This window comes from Hylaeus volcanicus, chromosome 5 (assembly GCF_026283585.1).
Source record: "Hylaeus volcanicus isolate JK05 chromosome 5, UHH_iyHylVolc1.0_haploid, whole genome shotgun sequence".
NCBI classification, from domain to species: domain Eukaryota; kingdom Metazoa; phylum Arthropoda; class Insecta; order Hymenoptera; family Colletidae; genus Hylaeus; species Hylaeus volcanicus.
Window position 1 is genome coordinate 10,452,598 of NC_071980.1, and position 20,986 is coordinate 10,473,583.

The 20,986-nt window shown below is 40.0% G+C and overlaps 4 protein-coding genes across 10 annotated transcripts in view; 3 read left to right on the plus strand and 1 right to left on the minus strand.

Moving 5' to 3' along the window:
* Window positions 1-188: 188 nt before the first annotated feature.
* On the minus strand, window positions 189-1,965 carry LOC128877546 (chitin deacetylase 7-like). Of its 7 annotated transcripts, none has more exons than XM_054124934.1 (3): window positions 1,768-1,965; window positions 1,464-1,593; window positions 189-1,322 (listed from the first exon to the last, which is right to left on the minus strand). In XM_054124934.1, exons 2-3 carry the CDS (start codon window positions 1,482-1,484, stop codon window positions 1,002-1,004), a joined length of 342 nt encoding a protein of 113 aa, XP_053980909.1. In that variant the 5' UTR covers window positions 1,485-1,593; window positions 1,768-1,965; the 3' UTR covers window positions 189-1,001. The 7 variants fall into 7 exon arrangements, with proteins under 7 accessions (XP_053980909.1, XP_053980903.1, XP_053980907.1 ...); XM_054124928.1 differs by having other exon boundaries at window positions 1,464-1,682; XM_054124932.1 differs by having other exon boundaries at window positions 1,701-1,965.
* Window positions 1,966-2,723: 758 nt separating this feature from the next.
* LOC128877545 (immunoglobulin-binding protein 1) lies at window positions 2,724-4,995 on the plus strand. Its single transcript, XM_054124927.1, has 4 exons — window positions 2,724-3,592; window positions 3,715-4,053; window positions 4,115-4,518; window positions 4,582-4,995. Exons 1-4 carry the CDS (start codon window positions 3,455-3,457, stop codon window positions 4,790-4,792), a joined length of 1,092 nt encoding a protein of 363 aa, XP_053980902.1. The 5' UTR covers window positions 2,724-3,454; the 3' UTR covers window positions 4,793-4,995.
* A 760-nt stretch (window positions 4,996-5,755) lies between these two features.
* Window positions 5,756-13,310, plus strand: LOC128877543 (uncharacterized). Its single transcript, XM_054124925.1, has 4 exons — window positions 5,756-6,307; window positions 6,639-7,499; window positions 7,581-7,712; window positions 8,008-13,310. The coding sequence occupies exons 1-4, from the start codon at window positions 5,956-5,958 to the stop codon at window positions 9,258-9,260; spliced, it is 2,598 nt and encodes an 865-aa protein (XP_053980900.1). The 5' UTR covers window positions 5,756-5,955; the 3' UTR covers window positions 9,261-13,310.
* A 4,072-nt stretch (window positions 13,311-17,382) lies between these two features.
* Window positions 17,383-20,986, plus strand: part of LOC128877544 (cryptochrome-1-like) — an 11,744-nt gene continuing 8,140 nt past the window's right edge. Inside the window, exon 1 of the mRNA XM_054124926.1 lies at window positions 17,383-17,719. The gene's annotated coding sequence lies outside the window, so the exon portion shown is untranslated. The remainder of the gene's footprint in view (window positions 17,720-20,986) is intronic.

Sequence of the window (20,986 nt, forward strand, 5' to 3'; positions counted from 1 at the left end):
TGTGCGAGGAGGTGGCACGTTTGCGCCTACGGACAGGCAACCGGTCCGACATGTGTGTCAGTACAGGTTGCCTACTTCAAGGGGACAATTTTTGCTAAATTGCGGAATTCTGGCCGATTTTGGATTTTGGTATCAGGAGCACATGATGTGCGAGGAGGTGGCATGAGAAATACATGGTACGTAGTTCAGTTCAGTTCAGTCTTTTATTAAAGTGATCAGTTTATACAGATAACAAAACTATTTCACTAACACTTTCTCTAGTTAATTACATCACATTTTTGTTTTGTTGAACATACTTTCTCGCTTTGATCTCATTCACTCCCTTCTTATCTCTCTCAAATATCACACCTTAAACATGGTACGTATCGAAATTCTGTGGAAATTTTACATTTTAGTATCAGGAGAACATGATACTCAGAGAAGTAGCATAACTTTTAATTAAATATCGATACTTACCTCTTGTATCAGGAGAACGTAATGAGCGAGTAGGTATAATTTTTATTTTCTGCTCGATACTTACCTCTTGTATCAGGAGAACATAATGTGCGAGTTGGTATTATAATTATTATTTATTCCTTGAAACTTACCTTTTGTATGAGGATCACTTTAACAAAAAGGAGAGGTACCAGAGAAAGGAGGGACATTAAAGAGAAATGTCCTAGAAAATGAATAGAAGTGAAGGGAACTGTCGGAAGTTGTTAGGAAGTCTTAGAGAGTGATGGGAGTTGTTGGAGGATTTTGGGAGATGTTAGAGAGTGTTAGGAGGTGTTAGAAGGTGTTAGGGAGTGTCAGGAAGTCTAGGAGATGTTAGGTGGTGTTGGAAGGTATTAGGAGTTGTTAGGAGATGTTAGAGGTTCCGTTTCAGTTGTGAAGGAAGCTTTTAGCCATAGATTACAGACTCTATACAGATGTATAGCAGTCGTCCAGTACGTCTAGCAACGTAATAAGGCGGCTATGGCTTCACTCTTGGTCCAGCTATGGCAGTCGCTATATTTCTATGTCTATGATTGATACCTGTTGGTGGTGTAGTGTCTCTCGAAGTTCTTGATCAGCATCTTGTAAACACCATCTGCCGTCGGGGGATTGCTGCAGGCGTCGCCCATGGAGCATCTGCCACCGTTCAGATCTTGCCACATCACCATAGGAACCTCCCACAAGCCTGGATAAGACCTGGTGGGACAAGGAGGGATCATGCAGTCGTGGAAGAGCCTGTAATCCAGGGTGTACGGCCAGCTAGGGGGTCGATTCTCGTAGATCGGCATCGACGAGTCGTAGGTGAAGTTCGTGTCCCACAGCATCTTGAACATGTTGTTACCTCCGACCTGTTGACCATTAACATGAAGGTACCTTGGTTATATATATATAGGTTATATATATGAAGGAGATACACAGATAATAACTATGTTAAAAATGAACATTACAGTATTAACTAAATTTTGAATTTGTTTAATTTGTAGAGTTGCCGATAGGAAAGGAGCCCTCATTCCTCTGACGTCCTCCAGCTTGACACCTCCATAGGCAGAGAGAATCTCGCGTTGTCCAGCAACTTCACGCGACCACTTTCGCTGAGAGAACTACTCACCGAAGCTGTGCCTGCTTCAAATAATTGTTTCCTTAGCAAATACAGTTATTGCTTTTAATATATTCTCGTTACGTGGTAATTATTGTTAATTGTAAGCTGTCTGAACAATAAAACATACTTTTACATTATATATTTTTGTCTAATTGCTTTCCATACTAACATATCTTCTCCCATTTCTCACTTACGATTAAGTTAAAGACTAAACTTCAATATATGAATTGTTTTCTAACTTTTTGCAAACAATTTAACGACTTCAGCATTCTTGATAGAAGGTTTAGATTAATGACAACATTCAAGAATGATTTTCCATACGATATTGATTGTTATTAAATAATTATGAACGTTTTCCGAGAGCGTTCCGCAAGTTGGTAATCACGAGAAGTTCAAGATAGGTACATAATGAGTACGAGAGAGAGAGAGAGAGAGAGAGAGAGAGAGAGAGAGAGAGAGAGAAACATGTGGAATAAGGATAGCTATCGATTTTGTTTTTAAATTGATAATATATGTTTGGAATTCATGTATAACATATAGCTATCATTTGTGAACGGCGACCGACTCGCCATCTCGCGGCCAAACACCCGAAGCTTGAGTGCGTGTGCAAGAGGGGGAAAGGAATATGTAAGAAAAGGATAGAGTGAGTTCAGGGAAAGAGAGAGAGAGAGAAACATGAAAGTCAAGGATAGACTGAGCTCAGGGAAAGAGAGAGAAAGGAACATGAAAGACAAGGATAGAGTGAGTGTGAGCGAAAGAGAGAGAACGGAACATGTGTGACAAGGATAGCGATTGTGGTGGCGCCATCTACTAACAGAACGCTCAAGCTTGTCGTGAAATAATTCCACCGTTTCACCGCTAGATGGCGCCAGCTATTCAAAATCCCAAAAACGTAATAAAAACCGAAAATTCTTATTACAGGTCAATTTTGTAATGCTTCATGAGCATTCTCGTTAACATTCATTGTTTAATAAAACAATTTAATGAATTAATTTACATGTAAACGTATGGTAAAAGGGTGGCGCCATCTAGCGGCGAAATTATGGACCTATTTCTCGACAAGCTTGAGCGTTCTGTTAGTAGATGGCGCCACCACACTTGCTATCCTTGTCGCACATGTATCGTTCTCTTTCGCACTCGCACGAAGGGTACCTGTCACTCATAAACAATTTCGCGTAGGTTATCTCATCGAGAAATCATTGATTATTAATTAATAACAATCGGAATCGTATTACTAATGGCTCTACAATGTTACTACTGGGCCAGACTTTACTCAAGATGTATCAAAGTGCACAAATTATCTGCTGATAATTAATAAACCGGTGTACGGTTAACGTTGACGAACAATGATTAATTATTACTTAATAACAATGGAAAACGTATCGAAAATGGTCCTTGAATGTTGCTAGTGATCTATACTTGACAACACAATTGCAAAAGTGGATGAATTTTCCTTGGAAAGTTAGAAAATTATTGATAATGTCTATTAATATTCGGTGGCGTGTCGCTATCCTTGTCTTTCATGATCCTTTCTCTCTCTATCTTTCATACACGCGCTCTGTCCTTGTCTTACATGTTTCTTTCTCTCTCTTTCCCTGCACTCACTCTATCCTTGTCTTTCAAGTTTGTAGTGACAATAGTTCCCATCCTTTTTGTCCGATGGCGCCACAGGTATTAAGCCACACGCCATCTAGTGTTACAAGTACGCGATATGGAAAAGTTCATTGTATGTGAAAGGGGGTAGCGTTTGACGTTGACGTTTGCATTTTTTCAAGCGGATGTATCAAATGTCTAGCGGTGTCCATAACCTTTGAAAAGATTTGTTTTGTTCGTAGTTCCGTCACCTAAATACCGGTAAAGTAATCTGTTACAGGGATAAAGATGTCGGAAGAAAATTCGCTGAGCTTAGATAACGACGCGAAAGATTCGTCGACGTTGTCGGAATTATTCGACAAAGCTTTCGAGCTTTTTAACGAAATAAATAAAACGGAAGAGCCTACAAATAGCGCAAAAGTGCAGGTATGAAGTGAAAGTATTCGTTCTACCTTGAATGTTTAACTTCTACAAGGTTCCTAGAATCGTCACGTTTCGCGTTCCTTCGATGTATCAATATATCTCCCTGTATTTTTGTTTTACAACAGTCAGACATTAGACGAGCTATGACTATGTTAGAGGATGCTACAAGATTAGTTTCCATGGTCGACATGTTTAGCCATAACGAAAGTTTTGAGGAAGTACCAACAGAGAACATCAAATACTTTTTACTCCCAGCATTCCTTGGTACGCTTGCCACAAAAATTTGCAACACGAGCGATAGAATGCACATCGTTAACGTCGCCGAAATTTACTTCGTGGACTTTCTCAAGCGTGTTAGAAATTATGGTTTGACCGACATCGGCGTACCAGAAATTAAATCCGAGTATGAACAGGAAGGCACATCTGGGAGGACTAGATCGAATGCAGAATTAATTACAGAAATGGTTAGCTTATCATTGTGTGATATGTTTCCTAAACAAATTTAAAATCATGAATATTCCACAGGTAAGCAGAAGAAATACTAAGCTGCAGCGTTACAAGGAGCAAAAGGAATTAGAATCGAGTTTAGAGACCCTCAGAAGGAATATGTCGAATCCAAACATAGATGAAGAGGTGAAGAGAGAATATTTCATAACCCTCATAAAATTATACATAAACCTGACTGTCGAGGAACTGAGTTCGTTAGCAGCGGAAAAACCAATTCTAGAGCACATGAAGAAAGTGGGAAAATCTGAGACTATGACCTCTCATGCTTCCCATGCTCCCCCAAAGCGTAAACCTGCTCCCAAATTACAACCCATCATAATCACGCGAGACGAAGCACAGAAAAAAGTATATGGAGCTGGGTATCCCAGTTTACCTATTCTTACCGTTCAAGAATTTTACGATCAACGAGTGAAAGAGGGAGAGTAAGTACAGGATGTTATAGTCGTCGATGTTAAATTCTAAAACTTTCCGTGTATGTTTTATAGTTGGCCCGACCCGTCGCAGCGAAATCAAATAAATTCAACCTGCTTGCAAGACGTAGCAAATAGCGAAGCAAACGATGACGATTCGGAAGAAATTAAGAAGGAAAAACTGATCGAAGACGACGATTCCGATACATTGGAGCAGCTACGCGCCATGGATGAATACAAAGATACGCACAGAAGAGGATGGGGTAATCGCGCTAACCGAAGTTAAGCATGTTATGCGAAGTTATGCAAATTCGAAGTTATACGAATTTATAAATATCGGTATTGCGTAATTTTTATATTTTAATCGCGTCCCTTTTCGCGAAACTTTTTTAGAATTTTATTTGTAACACGCATGCAAGATGGCCTGTTGATTATTACTTGTAACAAGTTTGTGTAATAATCCTGAATAAAAGATATAGTTGTACCTTGTTCATTTTCAAATCTGTGGTCAACTTTCTGAACGGCAAAACGCTGAAATTTATAATAAAGTAATTAATGTTCTTACCGTTGGATGTTAAAAGTTTCATATGATAACAAACTGTGGCCGATACCTGATAAATGGTTACTTATTTATCGACTCTGCAGTGGGTTATCATCTGAACTTTGGAGGAAACTTTTCTATCGATTCAGAAGAGGATCTCTTTTACCGTCTTTTTGAATTGTTGTTTGATTTCATTTAATTAATAAATTGCTTTCTGGTTGAACTATTGAAGTAGGAACTATTCGAGTACAAACTTGAGCGTTTTCCCGATAGAGGCACTGATCAAACTCAGAAATTAGTTCATTTATTCACCACTAGATGACTATTCACTCGAGCGAAATAACTTTGAAACATCAAAGGAACTAGAATTATTTTTAACATTTTTGGAAAATGCACAATGCTGTGGCGCCTATAATTTGTATCAATTTGTATTCTCGCTGTGCGTTGCAACTATAGTGGTACTCAGATTTGTTTCGTATTATATATTTGTATACCAAATAAGACCTAAACTAAGCATCGAAATGTATACTATTCCAAATAAAAAAGTTTGTACCGATTACACCTGCGTTTTAATTTCATATTTTGGCCTCCAAATATCCACCGATACGAACTTGCTTTTCCTTTTTACGTATAAATCTGTAATTTTTACTTTTTATTCGTTATTTACGAACTTGGGCCGATTAGAAGCATACACATGCCTCGCGTGGGAGAAAGCTGCGATTTATTTAAACATATCACGCTACTTATATACGTATTTATGCAGAACGGACGGACATAGGAATATTCTTATGTCCGTGGCAGAATCCGATTCAGATTGGGCCACGAGAGAACGTTCCATTCAGTAAGAGAACCACGGTTCTCGCGATGGTGGCAGTGGCTGTTGTGTTTCCTCGTAGAATGATGGCAAGATGGCGACGTATTTGAAGCGAACGTCAAAACTGTTTGATATTTCTTTGTCACAGCCATCGGTGGATATTAGCCTGCGAGATTTGATATGTCCGGTGTGCTGTAGTATACTGATCGAGCCAGTAACGTTACCGTGTACGCACAATCTCTGTTTAAGATGCCTGAAAGGTACATTCGAGCACAATAGTCTGACCTGTCCTCTCTGTAGAGTACGGGTCGGTTCTTGGCTACGTACGGCGACCAAAACCGAAACATTGATCAATAACGGTCTCTGGGAATTAATACGAACCAAGTTCCCGAAGGAGGTCGAGGATAAATACAACGGCGACGAGGGAGATATCGAATTGGATGCTGGTGAGTTTCCTATGAGACAGGATAAACAAACGTAACATAACCTCTGCGAGAAGCATATACACATACGCGCACTCGTACGGACGTACGTGTGTAATCGTACGTGTATGGGCCACGAATTAATGACAACTGATGCAAACTTACGTCTTCGCAAAAACGTAACCTTCGTCGTATTACGATTTTGAGATCATTTTTAAAAATACCTCTTTCTTTCGTATTTCTAATTACTCCTTTTCCTTTTATCCACCTTGTATACCACCTTATGTACCAATATTTATACGTAAACGAAACCTATAGTTTGACTCTCTGTACATTCTGCACGTGTTTCATACAGGTCTCAACGCAGCCAACAAAATACTTAGTGCAGCTGGTGAGATACGCCGGGAATATGAAGTGCAACTTCAAATGGCTGAGGAGGAAATGCGATGTCAAAGGAAGGCTGAACAGATGGCCAGCGAGGCTTTGATTCGTAAGATTCAAGAGGACGAGCAGCAACAACAGTTGGCTCAATTAGCTCAAGATCAAATGCTGGCCAAGTCTTTGGCGAAGAAGCAAATCGTGGAGAAGCACAAAGACATCTCTAAATATTATAACGATTATCCTAGTACGTCTAATAGTTCTTTCCAAATGTCTAAATTCAATGTCGCCGCTATGGCCGAGGCGAGTCCGCACAGAGCGAAGTATCACAGTTCGGAGTGCGAAAAAGAGACTATTTCGGAGCATCTGGATGGCTCGGGGTTGAGAAGACAGAACATCGCGTTGATATCTAAAATACGCGCGGAGAGATACGCCTCCAGCATAAAGAACAATGACTCGTCCAGCGAATGCAACGATCCTTTGGCTAAATTCTGTTGTCAGAAACCGATTCCTATATACAATGTTATTTCGAGAACTCTGAAGCACCAGGCGGTAACAAAAATGATAGAGCCTTGCACCTCGAATTGTCCCGCGGAGCCTGGAACGTCCTCCTCGAAGATATACGGCACTCAAAGCAAAGAGGAATTGAACGTACCGAACGATGTCGTGAACAGTAAAAAAAAAAGTTTAGGAGTAGAAGTCTGCGTGACTTTGGGCGACGACGACGAGAGAATGGGAAGCGCCGAGAGCGCTGGAAGCCACGACAGCATCAATCAGGAAATTCATCATTTCAAGCCTATCAAGGCTATGCCGAGAACGCCGTTGAAAACATCCACAGGTTCAAATCATATTTTTTAAGTACAACATTGCTTCCAAATCGCTCGCTTCGTTCGGGAAATTATATAATATTGCGTTACAGATGGGAGACAAATAGATCCGAAATTAATTAGAGTCGTTCCTGTCCTTAAAAGGATATCCAATGTTATACCTAAACCTCCGTCGCAGGCACGCTTGAAACGAATTATCGGATGCTCGTGGAGCGCTTTTCGAGGTAAGTTGATTTCGAAACCCTGGGTGATCTAAAAGATATTGTTAACTCTTTGCACTCGAGATGCTTTCTTAGCATTCTATTGCCATGAATTCTAAGCTATCGAGATTTGAGAATCAGGTCACCTTTACCTCACCGACAATCATTTTATCGACACTTCGAGTTCCAAAGAAATTAAACCTAAAGAAACATTATTGTTGATAGATGTGCTGCGTGAAACGTAATGGTGACAGACTCACCTCTCCAGTGCAAAGGCTTAATATACGGAACATTTTTGGTTTCACGGTTTCGTTTGTAGGTAAAACAAAGCAGAGCTCCAAGGAGAAAGAGGCGCACAAGGAAGACGCGAAAGGGATCGAACAAAAACCATCGACGTCCTATAACCAGTCTCAGCTCGTCCCAAGCAAACTAACGAAATCCCAAACGCACGACAGCATACGTAAGATCGACTTCGTTTCAGATCCGTCGTTCGAACCTAATAAGAGTTACGCGAAGGGCACGAATAGAATAATTAATGGTACTAAAGTCAGTAAAAAGTTGACGTTAGACGAGCACATGGACGTCGAGAAGATACAGAAATCGTGGAAACCGCACGTGAGGAACGGAATGGTGTGCAAATCAAAACGACAGAGGAACTTGTGGATCAAAAAAGACGCAAGAGGTGCGTCGAAATACGTGGACGACACCGAGGCGAGAAATTCAACTTCGTCGTCCGCCTCTGTGAAGATGAGTTCACCCTGCGACGAGGAGTTTGAGATGCCGGAAGAGGACGTAACGATGGAGAACATCGCTGAGAGAATAAAGAGGCGGAAGGTGAATGATAAAAAGAAAGGTAGAACGTCTTCCTTAAATTTGGAACCGGAGGTCGTTGCGAAGAGGACTACGAGGAAGCGATTGTGCAGGAAGGAGGAGCTCGAGTACAAGATGACCGACGACGTCACGGTGCAGAAGAGGAGTAGAACTAAGTTTACCAGAATCGCCTTATCGAAATCGAAGCAGCGACGAGCGTGTCGAGCGAAACAGTCCAGTACGGAAAGTTCCGAGAAAAGCGACGCCTCCGTGGGCTCGACGTGCAATATCGCCAGAAAGGCAACGCGTAAATCGAGACGCGCAAACAGTTCTTCCGTAAACAGCGAACAGGATAATAATTACAACTCGTCCGAGTCTTGCAGCGAAACGCAGGAATGCGTCACGGAGAACAACAACACCACCGAGTTGGAAATGAATCTGCAGAAAGGCGCGCTCACGGACGAGGAGATCATCAAGGAACAGGAACGAATGGAGCGGCTGGTTATACAAGAGAAAGAGGATTTCGAGCTGGCGCAGAGATTGCAAGCGAAGTTCGACGAAATGGAAAGAATAGCTGGTCGCACCAGGCGTTCGAAAAAGGCGATCGAGAGCGAAACGGTCGAGTTGGACTTGTACAAAATCAACGTTGGGAGGAGTGTACAGAAAGCAATGGATCCGCATACTGCCAAACCGTCGATTCTGAATCATACTGTCACCACCGAGGCTAAGAAGCGCGGTAGACCTCCGAAGCGTGTGAAATAAAATCAAAATACCTACCCATTGGTCGTTGCATCTGAACTGCGAACCCTCCAAACGGATGTTCCTATAAATTGTAAAGAAACGAAGAGGTTTGAATTTCTCCTTGTACAATACTTTACGTATCTTAATCGAATTATTTTGCGTGGCATCAAATGCGTACCTGGATATATTAATGCGGCCGTAACGTGAAAAGTGAAAAAACAGTCGAAGAGGCAATCGATGCGTTATAGAAAACGAAGCAAATTAACAAAAAGAAAAAATAAGAAAAAAAATTTACATATTTAACAAACGGTATGTAAGACACATTTTGCAATATTTCTCGGTGTGATTTACCATTCGATGCTATCTTTGGAAGCGATTGTTCCAGGAAACCGAGCTTTCCCGCGGACATTTTTATTCTCTTAGCTTTTTTAGACGAGAAAATAAAAGAAAAGGAAAAAAAAACGGCAATCGATGGAAACCTAGAGTCGACCAGGAGAAGGGTCGGGTCGACTCGTGAGATTAAAATTATAGCTTTAAAAGTTACTACGTTCAAAGAAAGAAAGACAACAACAAAAAAAAGAATATACGCGAACGAAAAATACAACAGTATTTTATTAGCGCGTATCCTAACGAAACAAACGAGTATGGTTTAAGATCTTTTGCTAACGTCGTTCCGGGAATAATATTACTTCCTACGATAGACAAACAGGATGCTGAAATGTAACGACGAGCAATTTATGACCTAAACAGAAGTAACGTTACAAAATGTTTGCGCTTGCCAAATTCTTTGGATGGAAATAATGCAGTTTGGTCGGACGGTATGTTTTACTCATCGATGAAACGAAAAATGATAAAAACAAGAAGCGTAAGATATATATATATATATAAAAGAAAGTGGATCAGTGTAAACGACGATCTAGTTCCATTTCCAGTTACTAATCAGACGAATAGATATATGGACCCTTTCTCCCAGGAGAAAGAACCGAACATTCTTCATCCAAACGTTAGCTATTAAAATAATTATCATAGAAGAACACGAGCAATGTAATTACTAAGTCTATTTATAAGAAACTTGCGTTTATATTTCCATTCATCGAGTTAGTAATTGCAAGTTGAAACGGACGTTCGTTTACGCTAATTTATTTTTTCATTTAACGACCAACAAACCTTGCGTCTGCTTATAATTTTTTCGTTTCGTTGGCAAATAAAATACAGCATTCCTATGATCGCACTGCATTGTTTTTATTTGAACAAGTAATACTTCTTTCGCCTCGTAGAAACGTTTACCGTGGCGTTGTTTATAGCGGCCTTGATCGACGTGCTACGAAAAATGAATTTAACATTTAGAAACAGAACGTTCGCGAGATACGCGGGAATTCAGAAGCGTCGTTAGAAGATGGTGTAAAAGAAAATCTGTTTTCCATTCAATCGTAGAGTCTCGTAGCGTTCTCGATTTATCGAATCGAACGTCGCACAGACCGGTATATTTTTTTACAGGCTAACCTCGCGTTACGGACCTATGACGCTGTCGGTCTTCTTTTCCGTATTTAACCGTTAAGCGACAAAAGACGTTTTTATACACTTTCGGAGGGCTCATCGAACGGTTTACGACGGAGATGGGCGAAACGTTTGTCTAGATACGAATTTCGTATAACGAATATACGATCAACAATTTTTGTATATTTTATTTGCTGGATAATAATCACGTGGTCTGAATCGTGTAAGAAAATCATGTTTGACGAGTAAAAATTTATTCGAATGAAGTATTCGAAGTATCGCCCATCTCTGGTATTATTTGTGAGATCGTGGTATTAACGTTTTTATATTGTTCTTGCTCCGTTTTATTCTCTGTGCTCCCGTTGTATTTTGTGATAGTGCCGTAGTAGTTTCTGAAATTTGCGTGCTTGCCGTAACGAAACTAAATTGCGACTCCGCGTCGTTACTCAGCCGATCAGTCGTGCACTCTGCCAAACGTGGACTAACCAAACCGTAATGGGACTTAGAACAGCGTTTCTCAAACTGGATGGATCGTATTTTCTATTCATACATCGTCTGTTATTCTGTTTTCGTTTTTCTTTTATTCAATCAATTTTTACAATGCAATAAGTTGTAATTCTATTCTACGAACAAAGACAATTGAACTATTTATAAATAGTGTCCAAAGGAGTGAATAAAATCAAAAGGAGTTCACTAATCTATTTGTATGCATTCCTTCAGTAAACGATCCTTTGGTTACACGTACATTTTTTAAGCGCCACTGTACGCTCCTTTTTTTAAATAATTTTTTTAATATACATATATATATATATAGTAAAATGACGATAATTAAATTTTACTTCGAGCCAAGTTTGAGAATCGCCGCGCTAGAATTTGTAAACGTTGTTTCGAAGTATTTCTTTCACCCCGCCCCGCTCTCGGTTTCCCTTTATTTTTTAACCGTACTTTAACTAATCGACGTTAGATAGACTAATATAGATTAATCTTAACCGAAATCTCGAGTCGCGGTCATCGTCGTGCTTTTCGTTGGCGGGACGAGCGCGACGACGCGCCATCACAGCCATAAACTATATTTTGTTCGAGCGTCGAACGTGTAGAGTCTACTAATTGTTATTTAAATAGAGATTATACGATAGTCCCCGGACGAATTGATAAAACGTCGACGGAGCGCCGGCTCGTTAACTTCGACGATAATTCGAGGTCGCGACATTGACGGTGCCAACCGCCATCTTCGTTATTTTTCCGGCCGGGAACGAAGAGTCACAAACCGCAGCTGTTTATATGCCGAGTAAAAGTCGGTTGTACGTCTGGTGATAATGGTTAATCGCGCGACAAATTTCACGGCTCGTTGGATTTGCTTTTTACTCCGTCGATAGAGCGATAGTCTTTCACCCTTTTTCTTTTTTTTCTTTTTTTTTTTTTATATGAATAGAATGTTTACAATTAGATATCGCATACTAGTTTACACGCGCACGGGTACATGGGTGTACGTATATTTACGTATACAGGGTGATTGAGAAGGAGACTTAAATATTTATAATTGAAAATAGCAGAAAATTTCATTCGAAGGTTGTAGTAGGTTGTACTTCGAGTCATAGGGCTTAACATCATTTTTCTTTATTGAAAAGAAAGATGAAGTCGACTCCAGTTTTTCGTGAAAATGAATACTTTCGAAGAATTTTTACAGCAATAAATTCCCGAGTTAGTTCTAAATACGTAGAACCTTCGAAGATCGAGTCTGCAAACGTGCACGATTCGAGATGTCTTTTATCATTTTGCGATCCGAGGCTTCGTTATCGAGATATACACGGTTGAAATTTACAGGTGTGACTTCCGGCGCGCTAAACTCAACCGGAAGTCACGCCTGTAAATTTCAACCGCTGATATCTCGATGACGAAGCCTCGGTGCGCGAAATGTTGAAAGTTTTTTTGTGAAAGTGTTTGAAAACATTCTATATACGAATGTCTATGTATATGTGTATGTATATGTGCACACATGACCGTGCGCGTGCGTACGTTTAAAAGGAACGCATAATTGAGATACTTCTGCGAGGATGATTAAATAGTCGATATCGAGATCGGTCCGAAATACGACTCGTCAATGCTAACCGTACTGATAAAACACGCACCGGCGAGAGGATACACTGCGACAGGTGTATGGAATTAAAAGTGGAAGAATAAAAAATAAATAATAATAATAATAATAATGAATTTACCTATAAGACGTACGAATGTATAGAGAAAATATTTACTTATAGATCGACTAAAAGATAGGGTCGATTTAATATGTATTGTATTATTGAGGGAACGACGAAGATATAAGTAATAGGTCTAAGCTCGAAGGAGGAAGAACGAAATGTAGAAAAGAGTAATAAACGCACGTTCGCGCTCTCGCGCGCTCGCACACACGTACACACACGAGACAGGCTACATGGAATTTTAAAGAAAAGAGGTCATTTTTATATACGTTGCACAGTTTGCGATACGAGGAATGTATCGGGAGAAAAAACGACGGTTCTCCCTGGTACGTTTTATATGTGAAAAACTAATAAACAACCTGTAATTATTCTACGACACCGTCTCTCCATTTTATTTTCCATAATTATTAGACTGCGGATCTTTATGCATTTATAGGAAATTTGAATGCGAAAGAAACTACAAAATGCAAACGATATGTAGGAATATAAAAAAGATTGAAAGTAAAGTTCACGTTATAATATTTGCAGATTTAACTAAATTACTACTTAGGTCTAATTAGGCCTACAATTTTTGTAAGCACGTTCGCGAAGATTTTATTTTGCATAAAGATCCGCAGTCTAATAATTATCGACTGTATTATTCCTACTTTTATTTTTGACAGAGATGGACAGAGATTCTCCCGGCCGGATAAATAGTTCTAACGATGAAAAAACTTTGCAATTCGAATTACAGAATATTTGAAACGGCTGCGTCAGTTTTATTCGTTATCTATGATTCGATTAAAGTTTTGCTCATCTCTGTAAGACGCTCGCAAAAGTTTCAACACGACTCGATCGAGACTCGATGCTCCTCGGAAGTAAGTAGAACTGCTTTTCTTTCTTCGAACGCTTATAGAGGAAGATATCAATACCAAAGTATCCGTTACAAGTTGAATCTTACGACACTTCTATCTAAAAAAAAAACGATCCTATGGAATTTTGTGGATACAAATACGGTATTGTCTCGAAATAATCTACTATAATTTACTGTAACTGGCTGCTCCCGAACGAGTTGCTTATTTCGAAACAGATATACATTCGGCTTGACTTTGTTCTCGAGTGTGACGAGGGCGAACCCGTAGACAAAACAGGGGGCACGGGTGTTATTCTTTGGAGAATGATAGAAGATAACATGCTTTCTCATTTTAGCACTAGTAAAAGCGAACGAATGGAACGTATATGTAGATACAACTGTCAGTAGTATTCGAAGAATGCACGCTCCAGAGAAAGAGAAAACATTACATATGTTCTGTGCTCTTTCCACTAAGCTGTTCAGCTATCGGCCATGATAGATTTATGGCGTCTCGTTTTCTTGTCGCTTCTTGTCGCTTCTTGTCGGATCTCTCACTCGGCGGGCGACGAAATAAAAAGGTGGGGATAGCGAGACAATACTGTAATCTACTTTCTGGTATATTTTCTCCATCTATTCATAACTTTCATCACTCCTTCGACAAACAATTAGTAGATTCAGTTGCAATAAGCTACCATTTTTATGCATCTTTTAGTGTCGATATGATACTTTGTTACTCCTGACGCCGCCATTTTGAAGGAAGCAGAAAAGGAAAAGCAAGAAGACAAATATTTTTATGTACTTCGAAATCTGTCTAATAAACGCATTTCAACAGACGTCCTATAAGTGTAATATGTTGTAATGTGAACGTTGAATGAATGTTAATATTTGAAACCACTAGACATGTTTATACGTTTTATAGTTGTCAGTTATGTTTGTGTTAGTAATTTATTGATTATTCATTCATTTTGTATTTTGTATTGCGATTTGATTTTGTCTATGATATGTTGTCTGTTGTCTTTGAATTTTGACAGTTTTACGCCGAACCTCGAAATAAATATCCTCACATAAGTTTCATGATTCCTAAAAAATAAATTCACAAAAAACTATCCAATTGGACTGACCCTCCAACGTGGATTCGAAACATGTTTAGTCCAACGTGTTTAGAACAAACGGAGAAAAATCGTTCGATCGCGGTGTACGTTTCAATGATCGATGCGTCAGCGCACGACAGTCATCTGCATCGCATTACATCATCGCGATCCACGCAGCGCCGTTGAAAAAATTGGTAATGCGTATGCGCGCGACAATTCGGTCAAGGGTACCGCAGAGGTAAATATCCTTAGGAGACTTATATAACCTGATTTCACGAGCTGTAATCCGCGGACTCTTTTCCTCGCGAAATTTTATTCGAATAACGTACAGCAATTTATTCTCGACGCTCGTTGAATCGAATTGATAATCGCTTTATCTACATCTTTTCATATTTTTCTTTGAAGATTAAGAATGTATTTAATCCTGTGAGATTGTCATCTAACGAGAAAATAAAACGACGCACAGTCCGTCGAACTGTGGACAAAAGTCAAAAAATTAAAATTTGTTTTTCTTTGATTTGATTATTTAGACTTGGTTTGTAAGTAGAATTAATTTTAGTCTGAAGTTATCTTTCAACAGGATACGTACTTCTTTAAACAAAATTAGTATTTTTTTTTTATAATGAATCTGAATTTTCGTGGTAAGTTATCCCTATAATACTAATACTTAAAACTACTTTATAGCAGTTTTATAAAGTTTTAATAATATATGTAAAATGAGCGATTTGCACTAGTTAACATTTTAGTTTTGAAGTTTCCTTTGTTTTACTAAAAAATTATTATTTATATAAATAATTCCCGGCTTGGCTTAAAAAATGTATTAGGTAGCCTACTTTAACATAGTGACAGAAATTCCTGCCCCAATCTGCCCCCATTTGAGAACCGAATGATTGAATCACCGAGTCACGATGTCACGATTCGGCCTAAACTATTTTATGTGTAGATATTACTTAAAATTAGTATTTAAAATTACGTGTAGATATTATTTAATATTAAATTTCTCTATTATCTTTTTAAAATTAATTAATTAATTAATAATTGTTTAACAAAGATTTTTGTTAAATATTATGTAATAAACTTTTTCTTCATTGTTTTAACATACTTATTTACTTTTTTTTACCTTTATTATCAAGTAGAATATTTTTGAATACTGATTGATTTTTTTCCTTATTTCTCATATACTCATCACACTGTGCGACGGGAAAAATAAGGTCGTTGGCGAAACGCGAATCGCCCCAAAAAAAGAGAACCTTACAGCAATCTCAAGCGAAAGCCATAGTTCGCGCGGTACGAGATATGAACTTATCGGCCATGCTATCAGGACTTATAAAACTTTGACGTTAAACATTTTAAAAGTTCTGCACCGTTCACTGTTCGGAACCTCCGCTCGAGAGAGAGAGTTACCGTGAATAATTGCGACACCGTTCGCGTACCCATCGTACTAGTCGCGTAAAATGGCAAAATAGTAAGGCGATGCACTTTCCCCGTAACCGCGTTCAACTCGTTACCAGGTTACCACTCGTTACTTCCACATTCCCGATGGATCGTGTGTTTCATAATGCGTTGGTAAACGCTTCGCGAATCAACCTAGTGTAATAAGCTTTATCGCCGCGTCTAACGCTTCGTTTTTGTTATGGATGACAATAGCAATACTGGAACCTGGAGATTGCATAAAAATGAAGCTATTGGGAAATTGCAAATTGGGAAATGCACTGAATTATATAATATGTCGATAATGGAAGATCAACCTCAAATCTATGGTCAGCGCCATCGATAGCAAAACGTCCAAGTTCTTATCGAAACAGTTCCCATTGTTCACGTTAGATGGCGCCACAGAGCGCTGTATATCGGTACTGCAGGTAGCTATGCACATTCAAAATCTGTATGTTTGACGAGATTTCCATCCTTGTGCAATCGAGATGAAATATTCTTTAATTCCTCTTTATAAACAGATAGAAAGTATAAGCTACCTAATTTGGCCCTGTTTCAGTTATGACGGAGTAAAGGGCATCGAATTTCGCGTACAAAAATTAAATACATTATTCCCTATCTCGAATTCAGAAAAAATTGTAACGACACCTATTCAATTGAATCTTTATCCGTTCCATACGAAATACTTCCACTTGGATTCGAATGCCTTACGAAAATATTGACGAAAAGACTTTGAGAGACTTTGCAAGAAAGCGGAAACCTCGAGAGGTGGAGATGGCGACCCAAACAAAAAGCAAAAGTATTTCGACGATTTGACAGTTTGCTGCGTTCGCGATGCAAATAGTAAATTATTCTTACACGTACGCTTTGAGGGAACGTGTGAGTAAACGCGAAAAAACAGAGACACGTATATTGAGACAACTTGCATTGTGCAAGCGAGAGGTACGATATGACAGGACAGGACCACGGCGGTTGCAACGTGACCGACGTATCACGTGATCAAGTTGGCCAATTGAAAGGTTCGCGGTGGTCGTAGTCACGTTGCACTCGGCGTGGCACGGGGCTCCCCTTGCTCTTACACGCTGCCTCACCTTCTCCATGCTTTGCTTTTATGTTGCACGTTCGCATATGCGAGCCACCGTTCCCTCTGCGTGGCGTGTTTTCATCGTCGCGAAATCAAACGGTGTTTTTCCACTTTACGTTTGATACGAGTGCAACGACGGGACGATGCCACCTCTACCACGATCATTGTGCGACGAATACCAACCGATGTGAAACCCGTTCGCGGATAATCGAGACGTGTGCGCGTGTTTTGCGTGCCTGCCTGTGTGATCCGTGGTCGTTTCGACTCGATAAACCTGTCGGGTGCATCGCAAACAAACCGCGACAGTAATCCGCGTTCAAAGAGAATGCTCGCGATAGCTCACGATTGTAAGTATTCGGCGGATAGTGGTGGAGAATCAACCACGACGTGACTACCAATTTTAAAAGCTGTGCGACTATACTTTGCGGGGGCCCGAAGCTAAAACCTCCCTAATCGCACGACAGATTCGCCCCTGCTGGTAAACACGCGCGAAGTCGGATCTCGATCGACACGCCGTTCTGCTCTGTTGGTAATCGCGAATAGTACCCGTCGATAATAGGATTAATATTCGCGAACAACCTTCGAGTATTTCGGGCTTCTGGTTCAGATTTTAGACTGATTCTCTGAGTACACGTTCTTGTTCATAGGATTAAATAGGACTAAATTAAGTGGCTATTAGTAATTGACTTGTGCAACTTATCTCCGTAATCTACGCAATCAGTAATGTCATTGCCAAGGTTATCGAATAATCGAAGCGAAATGAAAAGCACGTTGGATGCGTTCAGTGGCGTAACAGAGGGGATGCACCACGTGGGCACCAATATGTTTTTTAATAAAAATTCTAAACGCGTCATATTTACATAATATTTAAAGAGCTCAGTCGTAAATACTGATATTTGGGTTTCACGATCACTGGTTACGCCACTGGATTCGAAATTACTCCCAATTGCTAGATTAGCCCCGAGGTATTCTGTTTTATCGACGGGAACAGTGATTAAGAGCTACTGACTCGGTATTATCGAGATGTAATAGTTACGTCACGAGCAATCGAAAGAAAAGCGATTATGTTACCGGGTCAGCGTGACGTGCACGCGTTTATGCGTCGTTTATATTCGTTTTCGCGATTATCGACGCGAATGGAGATACTAATTGAGACATCGACAACCGCGTGACGGTGTTTGACAATGTATTGAGTTTGTTTGAAACTCTGTTTGTTTGTTTTGTCGTGTACACGAGCTACATAAAAATGACTGTCGTTAAACTCGACTTCGTTTTTACTTATCTTCGCACTTTCAAACATACTCTTTCAAAAGATTCGTCTCTAAAACTATTCTGTCGATTACATTCGAACAGAGACATTCGAACGGAATTCGAATCGTCCCATTTCCGTTGCGAATGTTAGACGTCTCTCAGAGTAGACCCGAGTAGACCGCATGATTTTCGCGTACTCACCAATTCTTTCTCCTCGTTTCCATCGCTCGGAACGCGTACTCCTCGGTTAATTGGGAAACCCGATCGCTCGGTCATCGCTGAGAATTATCCTCGAGGCTCGAGACCGGTGGAGCGTGCATACTAGGTTAAGTAAACAACCGGCGAACTCGCGACGCGAACTGCGCGACCCTGTTGACGCGCTTGGGATCAAAACTTAGGGGAAACGAAAAAGAGAGAGAGGGGGGACGCAGAGAGATTCCGATTTTCGCAGGGGAAACGTCCCGTTTCCCCTATTATTTACATTTTTCAGGATCGTCGTGAAATCGCGACGTGTCTAATTGCCGACGCGGCTAACTGGCGCTCCGCGATTTAGCGCGCGCGGGAAATTTAAACGCGTTTTTTTTTCCTCGCGAAGAACAATTCTAGTAATTAAAAAATAGTAATGGCATTACCTCGTATATACTACGTATATTACGAGGAGTAATAATAGTTCGATTCGAGGAGCACAGTCGAGCATTACGAAATTATTCTTATTTACGAAATCGTTTCGGTTAAATGCAAACGCTACGACGAAAACGATAAATGATAAATTGCGCGTGTTTATAATGTATGCGATATTTTGTATAATATACAGGGTGTCCCAACCTTAGTGATACAGCGCTCTAACTCCAAAACTATCGGCTGAATGCAAAATTTCAAATATGGAAATTGCATGGTAAAGTGAGGCTCATGTTTCAGGGAAAAGGAATTTTTGTTAAGTTTGTTATTTAACGAGATACGATGGTCAAGTTTCGTTTTTCAAATGAAACTATATATTTTTTTCTTATATCATGCGATAGTGCTTTTCAAGACAAATTCATTAAGCTTTAATGTATTTACCCGATTTTTATTAGTTTTGAAGATAGGACGCTTCAAAGTTTGCTAATTTTCAAGGAAAAACCTCGGTTCGGCCCCGGGCGGTCCCATTGATGCGGTAAGCATCATGGGGTTCTTGAAATCCATACGGAGGGTCTCGCTTGGGATTCCAGGCCCAAGGAAGGAAAACAGGAAAAGTATTACCTACCTAGAAAATTCTCGGCGCTACTCAATAATTTTTCCGTTCCATTTGAAAAACGAAACTTGACCATCATATCTCGGTAAATAACAAAGTTAACAAAAATTCCTTCTCGCTGAGACATGAGCCCCATTTTACCATGCAATTTCCATATTTGACATTTTTCATTCGGCCGATAGTTTTGGAGTTAGAGCGCTGTATCACTAAGGCTGGGACACCCTGTATATGGTATGCTTTGTGTAGTCTTGGACGATTTTTTTTAATCAAAAGACGACGCGCGCCAAAGAACCTGACACGTAAATGAAACTTCTCGTTTCGAGAAACGCCGGCATTACAATTGCATAATACACGTCTATATTCGGCCGTGATAGAGAGTGAACGGCAGTTGCGTAATTCGACCCGGAATTAATCTGTAGCTAACGAAGTTGGACGAAAATAAAAATCCTGTCCGGAACTTTATTGTTTGCTCCGCGTTTGACCGTCGACGCGTCTTTTATTTCCGCGGTTTTAACGACATCTCGAGCCCGCGAGGACGAACATAACCAAGAAACGGAGGAAACTTGTACAGCGTTGCGCGACTCCCTGTGGTTGTTGTTTCTCGAATTCGTATAAATACGATGGCCCCGATGATCGATACCGCGCCTATTCATCTTTTCCTGCGTATCGAGAGCAGTCAGAAACTTTCTGACGAATTAATCTAACCCTTTGCACCCGAGATGGACTCTCGAGAGAAGTTGCGAAATTTGAATTCTCGTAGAAATAAAGTTCACGGGAGTGAACTTAACCTAATCACGGTGCAATATTCTATTTTAGTACAAAAAAAAAAAATACATGTCGAATTGAGTAACCTCCTCCTTTTCGAAGTCGTTAAAAAATGGTTTCAAGGGTCGAAATAATTCTGGTTAGAACCCAGAACCCTCGTTTTTGCATCAAGATAAAAAATGGCGCCGTGATTAGGCTTTCGTGGACTTTATATCTGCAAAAATTCTCGTGAGAGAGTTTTATCTAGGGTTCCCGAGCTGTGTGTCCCCACTAAAAAATGTCATCGAGCCTAAAGGGTTGGTTAACCTTGTATCGAGCAGAACTCCATTTTTCTCACTTTTTTTTTGTGCTCGATAAAAGGTTAACC